The 10201-nt window shown below is 64.1% G+C and overlaps 1 protein-coding gene across 1 annotated transcript in view; it reads left to right on the top strand.

Moving 5' to 3' along the window:
- The first annotated feature begins 1583 nt into the window (after nucleotides 1–1583).
- GAA (glucosidase alpha, acid) overlaps nucleotides 1584–10201 on the top strand; it is a 13339-nt gene continuing 4721 nt past the window's right edge. Inside the window, 12 exon segments of the mRNA XM_006912167.3 lie at nucleotides 1584–2699; nucleotides 3703–3848; nucleotides 5691–5856; nucleotides 5936–6032; nucleotides 6493–6612; nucleotides 6701–6819; nucleotides 6922–7053; nucleotides 7898–8008; nucleotides 8525–8638; nucleotides 8736–8820; nucleotides 9265–9382; nucleotides 9700–9833. Of these exon segments, the coding sequence (XP_006912229.2) occupies nucleotides 2178–2699; nucleotides 3703–3848; nucleotides 5691–5856; nucleotides 5936–6032; nucleotides 6493–6612; nucleotides 6701–6819; nucleotides 6922–7053; nucleotides 7898–8008; nucleotides 8525–8638; nucleotides 8736–8820; nucleotides 9265–9382; nucleotides 9700–9833 (1864 nt within the window). The 5' untranslated portion in view covers nucleotides 1584–2177.

Here is a 10201-nt window from a genome sequence, read left to right as displayed (position 1 = left end):
GGGCAGTCGTGACACCCGAAAGGGGGAGGGATCGATGGACGCTGCCCCGTGGCGCCCGTGTCACAGGGAGGAAAGCGGGTCCACCCTTGCTTCCCCCTCCAGTGCTGGAGGTGGCCTTTGAACCCGCTGGTCTACACCGCCAGCCTGGCCTGCGGAGCGGCGGTTCGGAGCCACTTACCTGCCTGAGAGCGGTGACAGGCGCTGCTGGTCAGCAGGGCCACTCGACCGCCTGACCTTCAGCTTTTCCCCGTGTTCTGCAAATCGCCGGGCCTTCCGGGTCTAAAGTGGAGACCCCAGGAGGGGGTGTGGTGCTAGCCCCTCTGTGCCCGGCACCTCCGTAGCCTGCCAGCTTGGGGTGCCGAGGGGTGGGCATTGGCCAGGAGCTCCCGAGTGAAGGCTCTCATAATTAGGTGTCAGATGTGGAGCTGGGACACTGTGTGGTATAGAAAGCAGTCTTTGTCCCCTGTTCCGGCACACAGCTCCCAAACCCCTGGAATCTTGGGAGTAATAAGAATGTGGTTTTTTTAATGCTATGAGATGACTGACAGCTGGGGGCCTCAAGAGAGCCTCAGGATGGGGGCTGCTCCCCAGAAAGATCAAAGCAGGACTGGAGGGTGGGAATTTTCACCCCCAGCTTCTGGGGAGCCTACGGGGCTGCCGACTGATCACTGTTGGCCAACAATATAATTAGTTGTGCCTATATAATGAAATCCTAAACTAACTGGGGTCTGCAGAGCTTGCAAGCTGACGGACACGTTTTGGTGCTGGGAGGGTGGCATGCAGGGGGAGAGCACAGAAGCGCCACGCCCCTTCCCCCACACCCTGCCGTCTGGCGGTCCAGAGTTGTCCCTTATAACAAACCCATAGCACCAAGTAAAGCATTTTCCTTAATTCTGTGAGTTGTTCTAGCCGATGGGTGAATCTGAGGCTGTGTGTTGGGGGGTGAACCCTCACAGCTATAGCCAGTTGGTTGGAAAGGTGGTGACAACCTGGGATTGATGACTGCCATCCGTGGGGGCAGACTTGCGGGACCTTAACCTGTGGGGTCTGTGCTCATCCCGGGAGTTCATGTCAAAATTGAATTGAATCTTCGGTCACCCAGCTCAGCTGCTGCGCCCTGAAACCCACCGCTGTGCTGAGGCCAGGCCGCTCTGGGAGCTCTGGACCCCACCGATGGCCAGCTCTGGCTCGAGGTCCCCTCCAACCCCATGGCCTTGCCCAACCTCCCTTACCCCGCATGGCATTCTGGGGTGCTTGGACCCAGCCACCCTCCTCCCCATGGGGTCAGACTTAGGGCTGGTGTGGTCGCTCTCCAGCCCACCCCCGCAGCCTCCCATTTTCTCTGAAATAGACGGAGAGGCCGCCCCCGATGGAACCCGTGCACACGAGGTCCCATCTGGGCCTCTGCTGCTCCTCAGAGGAGCTGGACCAGCAAGGTTCCTTATCAAGTATTTAGAACATACACGTGAGCAACATGCAGGTGACGACACTCTTACCACTGGAGTAACCAAGCTGAGACTCCAGCGCAGCTGTGGCGAGAGGCAGACCCAGGACCACCAAGGGGGACCAGCGTGGTCCCCTAACCGCAGGGCCGGGAGGGGCTCTGACTGGCCGGCTCCTGGGGGCCAGGCCTTTCTTTTGTGGCTTTGCCGTCCTCGGCTGCCGTGCTCAGCACATCTCCCCAGGGGACATCTACACCTTGGGCAGCAGCAGGACAGAGGGGAGATGGCGAGTCCCTGTGAGGGCACTTCCATTTCCACTCCGCTGGTCACACCTCAATGACTTCGGCCTCAGTCTTTGTGCAGAAGCGGGCTCTGTGACTGCCGTAGCTTGCTTGTTCCATGTGTCTGTCACGTCGGTCTTTGTGTGACAGTCCTTTTTAATGGCGATCTAAGCATTTTACAAGGCTCCAGCGTGTTCCGCAACCCCATCTGAGCCTTTTCTTCCCACTTTCCTCTCTCCCCTGCTTTTGTCTGCAGTACTGAAGGCTCGTCCATCCCACCGTCCGCCTCATCAGACCTCGCCTGCGCCCTGGGCACTGCTGGCCCCAACAAGTTCGGGTCCGGAAGCTGCTTTGAGAGCCGCTGAGGCCCTGGCCACACCTCCTGCCTTCCCCGCTGAGCCCGGTTCATCTGTCGGCAGGCCTCCAGGACGGTCCCTGCACCGAGACCATAGACATGCCGTGGCCGCTCTGCTCCCGCCCCCAGCTGGGGCTCTGCGCCCTCCTCTCCCTGGCTGCCGCTGCCTTCCTGGGGCACATCTTGCTCCACGATTTTGCCGTGGTCCCCCGAGAGCTGTACAGCTTCTCCCAAGTATCCGAGGAGATGGATCAAGGTTGCCAGCAGGGGGCTGGCGGCCCAAGGCCCCAGCCCAGTCCTGGAGCAGCACCCACACAGTGCGACGTGCCCCCCAACAGCCGCTTTGACTGCGCCCCAGACAAGGCCATCACCCAGGAGCAGTGTGAGGCCCGGGGCTGCTGCTATGTGCCCGCGAGGTGGAGATCTGGAGAATCCCAGATGGGGCAGCCCTGGTGCTTCGTCCCACCCAGCTACCCCAGTTACAAGCTGGGGAACCTGACCACCACAGACACGGGCTACACAGCCAGCCTGACCCGAGACAGCCCGACCTTCTTCCCCAAGGACATCCTGACCTTACGGCTGGAAGTGCTGATGGAGACCGAGAGCCGACTCCACTTCACGGTGGGCGGGCTGGGCAGGCGGGCGTGTGCAGGGACGGGGCAGGGCGCGCGATCAGCGGCGGGCGTGTGCGTGGACCGGGCAGGGCGCGTGCGTGGACCCGGCAGAGTGCGTGGACAGCAGTGGGCGCAGATACGTGTTGTGTCCTCACTGTGAGTCCAGGTGTTGAGCAGTGCCTACACTCAGGCAGCAGCGGCCACTAAGACAGGGACTAGAAGAGTCTAGAACTTGCTCTGGAGGGCAGGTGTCACTGTCTGGTGGAGGGAGGTTAGGCCTCCCCAGGAAACGAAGTCTCAGCCAGGAGTCGGCAAGCAGAAAGGTGAACTGGGAGGAAGGGGACCAACTCGGGCAGTGGTCTCCAAGGCAGAGTCTTTGGTCTCATCATTCCCTGCGGTGTCCCAGCCCCTCTTAAGTGTCTGGCACAGAACAGGTGCCCAGTAAAATCCTGACAACAGAACGAATGTGCAGGTTCAAGGGCAAGGGCTTGACCCACCGTTTGCTGGCCCTGTTATCATTAGCAACTGTTATCATCCGCCCCGTGGGCGGAGCGGCCGTGACCTACCCGACGAGCTGGCGCTCCAATTCTGTCCCCACCCGGAGGCAGGTATGCCAGGCTGCAGAGCGTTGCCGGATTCAGCAAATGAAAATGCAGGATGCCGAGGAAATTCGAACCAGATAATCAAGGGACGAGTCTATGATTTTACCGCCTGTCCCAGGCAACATCCGAGACATACTTAGCTAGAAATAATTTTCTTAAAAAATGTTGTTTATCCGAAATTCAGATTTACTGGTTGTTCCGTATTTGACCTGGCAGCCCGCAGCAGGGGACCTGACTCCGTAGATGAGACCCAGGCCCAGGGAGGTTGAGCGGCGCCCAGGCTCACGCGACATGTGGCCGTGCTGGGACTGGAACCACGCCCTCTGGAGGGCGAAGGGGGGAGCGGGGAGGTGAGCAGAGGCGGCCGCCAGCCCACGGCGACCTCGTGACACCACCTCTCTCTTCTAGATCAAAGACCCTGCCAACCGGCGCTACGAGGTGCCCTGGGAGACCCCGCGCACGCGCCGCCGCGCACCGTCGTCCCTCTACAGCGTGGAGTTCTCCGAGGAGCCCTTTGGGCTGGTCGTGCGCCGCAAGCTGGACGGCAGGGTGCTGTGAGTGCCTGGCCCCGAATGGCATCCTCCCTGACCCTGCCCAGGTCCACCCCACCCACCCCCACCCCGTGGGGCCCTGTGTTCCCTCCACCCCGAGTCCTCAGAGGTCCTCCCACGTCTAACCTAGGGAGTCCCAGCCAGGGGAGATTTTCCCCCAAGGGACATTCAGCAATGGCTGGAGACGTTTTGGTTGTGTCACAGGGGTGAGGTGCTGCTGGCATGTAATGGGCAGAGCCCGGGGATGCTGCTCAAGCCCCTCCAACGCACAGGACAGCCCCACAGCACAGCGGTGCCGGGCCCCCCCCAGGGCCAGCCCGAGACGGCACCCGCTCCCGCCGGCTCTGTTTATTTAGCAAATACTACGTATCGCTTATGACGTATCAGGCGCTGTGGCTGCCACCTCATCTCATCCTTGTAATAGCTCAGCAGTGGGTGCTATTATCATCCCCACTTTACAGACGAGGAAACTGAGGCACGGAGAGGCGAGGTGCTTGCTGGCAGGTGACCGAGCCGGGGCCCCAGTGTCCCTGCTGTTGGCCGCTCTGGTTGGCGTCCCTCCAGGGCTCAGGCCCTCCCATGGGTTTTTCTGTTTGGATCATTGCTGCTGTCACCCGCGGCAGAAGCCTTTCCTGGTCACTGCTGAGCCTCCAGCCCCCGGGGAGGTTCTGACCCACAGCAGGCGCCCAGCGCCCCTTTGTTGGGGAGAAGAGGCCTCGGTTGGTCCCACCGCTGTCTCCAAGGAGAGCGTGCCACCCCCCGCCCGACCTTCACTGGATGCACCCGAGCATCCTGGAACCCGCTTTAGACATGACTGTTGTGTCTGTGACTCTGCGTGTCCAACACGGTCCCCTCCTCAGGACAGGCCCACAGGCCCAGCGGTCAGGCCCTGTCTGCCCTGACGTGTGACGGTGCGAGCACGTTTCACAGGACGTACCCTGCCCACTTTATCCACGTGGGCCCACACAGTACGTGCTCCGAACCGCCAGGCTCTGCTTTGTCACCGAGCTGAGTGACACGCGACGTGGACTGGCCTCGGTCTTACGAGAACGTAACTTTGGAAAAGCAGCCCTTTCTTTCCCGCCATTCGTTTCGGGGAGGGCATTACCAGCCGGCCCCCAGGGCAGACTCAGTGGGGAGAGGCGGTGCGCGTGTCCACACGAGCAGCGTCCACACGAGCAGCGTCCGGAGCAGCAGCGCCAGCAAAGCCCCAGAAACAGCTGTGGGGGCGGGGCTGGCTCTGCAGTGGGGGGCCACGGCAGGCCCCTTGAGACCTGAGAAGTCTGCTAAGGCCCGTTGTGGGATCCTGGTCTCAAACACACGTGCAGGTTGGCAGCGTGTGGGCCACAGCGGGCAGCGTGCTGTGGGTCCCCCTTTTGTGACGTCAGCAGTGACGTGTCCCACCTGGAGAGGGCGCTGCCCATGGTTTTTTGTCTTGCCCTTGACCCCGTGCTACCTCAGGGGACCCTGGGCAGCCCTGGCTGGGCAGCTGCACGGGCTCTGGGGCTGAGCTGGGGCAGCACTGGGACAGGGCCACAACTTCTGGGACTAGAAGGGCCCTGGGCGGCCCTCACCTTGCCCGCTGTGGCCAGGGCCCTGGGCAGGCCGCTCCTGGAGCCTGTCCACAGTAACGTGGGCACAGCCAGGGAGCACCGCTGGTGACCCTGTCCCCACCACGCCAGTGACCCCGGGGTTGTGGGGCCTGACGTGGCCGCTTCTGTCCCAAGGTCAGCATGTCTGCAGCTGGCCAGGCGTCCTCGGGGCACCAGGGTCCGGGGACCCCTCTGGGCGGGTCCACCCAGGGTTCATCTGCCGCCGTGGGTGCGAGGCGCCTCTTTCCGGCAGGCTGAACACCACGGTGGCCCCCCTGTTCTTCGCTGACCAGTTCCTGCAGCTGTCCACGTCCCTGCCGTCCCAGCACATAACTGGCCTCGCCGAGCACCTGGGCCCCCTGATGCTCAGCACCAACTGGACCAAGATTACCCTCTGGAACCGGGACATCGCCCCCGTGGTACAGCGGGGGCCGGGGCGGGGCCGGGGCTGGAGGGCCGCGGGGCCGAGCGAGCTAAGCGCGTGTCTGCCGTGTGCAGCCTGACGTAAACCTGTACGGGTCCCACCCCTTCTACCTGGCGCTGGAGGACGGCGGGCTGGCTCACGGGGTCTTCCTCCTGAACAGCAATGCCATGGGTAAGTCGACGGGGCCACCCCGGCGGGCACCTGAGCCCCCCACCCCCACCCGGCTTGCTTCTCTGCGCCCAGGCTGGGGGCTCCCGGGTGCGGCTGCATCCGCCTCTGTCACAGACGGAGTTTGGGCTCTCTGCACTGGCCCCCACAGGCCGCGGGCAGGAGCCGGGCCTCACGTGCTCTTCCAGGAAATGGGTCCATTGTGCTGTGGCCTCTCCAGCTCTGCCCTTTGGTGGCCCTGCCCTTCTGGCGGTGGGCAGGGGCCAGAAAGGGGTGTCCTGGGGTCCAACCAGCTTCCTCAGTGAGTCTTCAGGGTCCCCTGTCCCCCAAGCAGGCTGCTTCCAGGTCCCCCGTAGGAGGACCCCCTCTCCAGAGGTGGTTTGGCTTGTCCATCTGTGAGGTGCTAAGGGCCCCGCGGGGGAGACGGGTATTTGTCCCTGAGCTCCAGGGCTGCTCTCCCCAGACGTGGTCCTGCAGCCGAGCCCAGCCCTCAGCTGGAGGTCAACAGGCGGGATCCTGGACGTGTACGTCTTCCTGGGCCCGGACCCCAAGAGCGTGGTGCGGCAGTACCTGGACATTGTGGGTAGGCCAGCTCCCCGCCCTGTCCCGCCTGCCCACCCCGCCTGCCCACCCTGCCCTCCGCCCACTCACGGAGTCCTGCTGGCTCGCAGGCTACCCGTTCATGCCGCCCTACTGGGGCCTGGGCTTCCACCTGTGCCGCTGGGGCTACTCGTCCACCGCCATCACCCGCCAGGTGGTGGAGAACATGACCAGGGCCCACTTCCCCCTGGTGAGTGCGGGGCGGGCCTGGGGCCCGGTGGGGGCGGGCAGAGGCGCGGGGCGGGCGGACAGTTCCCAGGCCCCCACAGCTGGTCCTGTGCTGTGGCTGCAGGACGTCCAGTGGAATGACCTGGACTACATGGACGCCAAGAGGGACTTCACTTTTAACAAGGACGGCTTTGGGGACTTCCCGGCCATGGTGCAGGAGCTCCACCAGAGCGGCCGGCGGTATGTGATGATCGTGGTGAGTGCCTCTGCCCTCCAGGGACACGTGGAGCGGGCCCTTTGCAAAGAAGAGGGGCCCAGGGCCCAGTGGCTCCATACCCAGGTGGCATCTTCCTCATACCTGCCATGGTCACCGAGGATGGTTCCTGATCTGGAGGGGATGTCAGATCTATCAGACTTGGTCCCCGATGTCCAGTGATGTCCAGGGAATGTCGGTTCCGGGTGACTTAACTGGCTTAAAGCAAAGGAGGGGGCCGGGGGCACAGCCGACGTCACCCAGTACCGGCAGGGCCGGGCGGAGCAGTGCGGGGGCTCAGTGTCTCCTGGCCCTGCCTCCCCCGGGGCACCTGTGTTGTGTGAAGGTGAGAGGGACTCTGAGTGGCCAAGCACGAAGACACAGCCTCGCTGAGCCGGTCCCTGCAGCCGGAGGGCTGTGGTTCGGGGTCCAGTGCCCGGCCCTGCAGCTGGAGGGCGGGGGCAGGGTTGGCATCACGATGCCCTCTCAGTGGACACCCGTCTGCCGAGGGGCTTGCAGTGGCTGCTCATTTCTGTCATCGCGGCCCCTCTGAGGGCAGCTGGCATCAGTGGCCACTCAGAGCAGGGCAGACGCAAGTAAATGCTCGCTGCAGAGTGTGTGAAACCCTAGAACTCTGAAGCAGAGGTAGAACCCGCATCCAGGTGCGCCCACCTCTGGCTTCGTCTCTAAGGCACATGTGCACGTGGACGCCCGCGGGTGTGCACACACGTGCGCGGCCTCGCCCTGCCCCGTCCCCTGTGGCGCTGTCGGGAGCATTCCCCCTTTACCCAGCGGTCCGTGCCGAGGCTCGGGTGTCTCCTTCTCTGACCCGTCTCTCTCACCCCAGGACCCCGCCATCAGCAGTGCCGGGCCCCCCGGGAGCTACCGACCCTACGACGAGGGTCTGCGGAGACGGGTTTTCATCACCAACGAGACCGGGCAGCCACTGATTGGGAAGGTAGAGTGGGGGTCGGGGGGCAGGGGCTGAGAAAGCGGGGGTCCCAGCAGTGGGGACAGGAAGTTGTTCAGGACGATGGGGTGGCATCACGGCTGGGAGTGATGGTCCCTGAGTCCTCCGTCAGGCGTCATGGGGGGCCTGGCCCAGCCCAGGCATGACCTCCGCAGACCCTGGGTGAGGCCTCAGGACCCTCCTTGTCCACCAGGCCCTGGGGACTTTCTGACAGTTCCCAGGCCTTCCCAAGGGGTGCCCAGCAGAGTCCTCACCACCCCGTTTCAGGACGTGCCCAGAAACAAGGCGGGGGGCCCGGCCGAGGGGCGGCTGGGGAGGCTCCCAGGAGGGCAGATGCTGGGGCCTCAGGCCCTGTCTGAAAGTGGGGTCTCAGATGAGTTTTCACCGCGGTCCTCCTCACTGACGCCGCTCACCTGTGCAGCCCCCACGCCCAGGTAGGTGAGTTCGGTGCAGGGCCTCCTTGAAGACTCTGGGGGCCGGTCTCCCCTCTGAGCTCCCTTCCAGGTGTGGCCGGGACCCACTGCCTTCCCCGACTTCACCAACCCCGAGACCCTTGACTGGTGGCAGGACATGGTGGCCGAGTTCCACGCCCAAGTGCCCTTCGACGGCATGTGGATTGTGAGTGTGGCTCTGGCCCCTGGGTGTCCCTCGGCCTTGGGGACCGGCTCCCCCTCCGCACTGGGCAGGGCGCCCACCTCAGGGGCCTCTCTCGTAGGACATGAACGAGCCATCCAACTTCGTGAAGGGCTCCGTGGACGGCTGTCCCGCCAATGACCTGGAGAACCCGCCCTATGTGCCGGGTGAGCTGTCCCCCTGGCACCAGTCATGGGACTTGAGGGCTCCGATCGGCTCTCTGGTTTGGGAGACTCAAGGCTGTCATTTCTGAGGAGCCGCGGGGTGCAGTGAGCAGGGGAAGGGGGAGCGGGGGACCCAGGCTCAGGTCAGGGAGACACTGCCCCCAAAAGCGGCACCACACCGTGCAGCCGGGGTCGGGGGGACCCTCAGAGGGAGGACCTTTCGGGCTTAGGCGGATGGATACAGAAAGACTAGCAGCGGTCGAGGGCAGGTGCCTGGGGCGTGAGTCTGGGGTCTGCAAAGGGCAGCCTCCGGCGTCCACCTTGTCCCTGTCCTTGGAAACGTGGAGACTGTAGTGGGGTGTGCCACAAGATCTGAGGGTGCCCCGGGATGGGGGCGGCACCTGCCTGCTGGCGGAGGCGCCTCGCAAACAGCCCCGTCTCCCCCAGGTGTGGCTGGCGGGACCCTCCGTGCAGCTACCATCTGCGCCTCCAGCCGCCAGCTCCTCTCTACCCACTACAACCTGCACAACCTGTACGGCCTGACGGAGGCCGTGGCCTCCCACAGGTGAGGGCCAGCTGGGCCCGTGTGCCCGGAGGAAGGGGCGGAGCCCAGGCCACCCTGCACTCTGCCTCCACGCCGTGCCCTCAGAGGAAGGTTGGAGGTGACTGGACGGAGAGCCTGGGCTGAACAGGCTTGTGGCCCCCACGAGCGGTGGTCACTTTCCTCCCTGAAACAGGGTGTGTCTTCGAAGGTGGCCCGATGGCAGGGCACAGCTGACTGCCCAGCGGACCTGGAGGTGGCCTCGCCTCCTGCCTCCCTCCCCGCTGGGCCAGGAGTGACACCACTCCACACGGCCCTCTCTGTCCCTCTGCTCCACCCAGGGCCCTGGTGAAGACTCGGGGGACACGCCCCTTCGTGATCTCCCGCTCCACCTTCGCCGGCCACGGCCGATATGCCGGCCACTGGACAGGGGACGTGCAGAGCAGCTGGGAGCAGCTCTCCTCCTCCGTGCCAGGTGGGAGCTTTGCCCAGAGCAGGGGGAGCTGTTGCCATGGCGGTGGGGTCACTGTGCACCTGTGCAGCTCGGCTCCCCCGTGACACCCCTCTTCTGGCCACCCCATCCCTGCCTTGTCCTGCAAAGCCATCAGATCCTCTCCTGTCACATGTCCCTTCTGGCCATTCCATCCTGAGCTGCAGGAAAGCGCATTTGAGCTCGTCCCATGGGTGCCCGCCCGGCTGGTCTCGGTGCCCGCACGTCCTGCAGAGGACTTTGAGTTTGTTCCCAGAGCTCTGATGCCACTGACCTGTGTTAGGTGCAGAGGTGGCTCAGGAGCCCTGGGGAAGGGGCTGGGGCGAGGGAGCGCTGGGTCACCGCAGCTGAGA

The sequence above is a fragment of the Pteropus alecto genome, unplaced genomic scaffold (assembly GCF_000325575.1).
Source record: "Pteropus alecto unplaced genomic scaffold, ASM32557v1 scaffold134, whole genome shotgun sequence".
NCBI lineage: Eukaryota > Metazoa > Chordata > Mammalia > Chiroptera > Pteropodidae > Pteropus > Pteropus alecto.
This window is presented reverse-complemented; position numbering and strand designations above follow the sequence as displayed.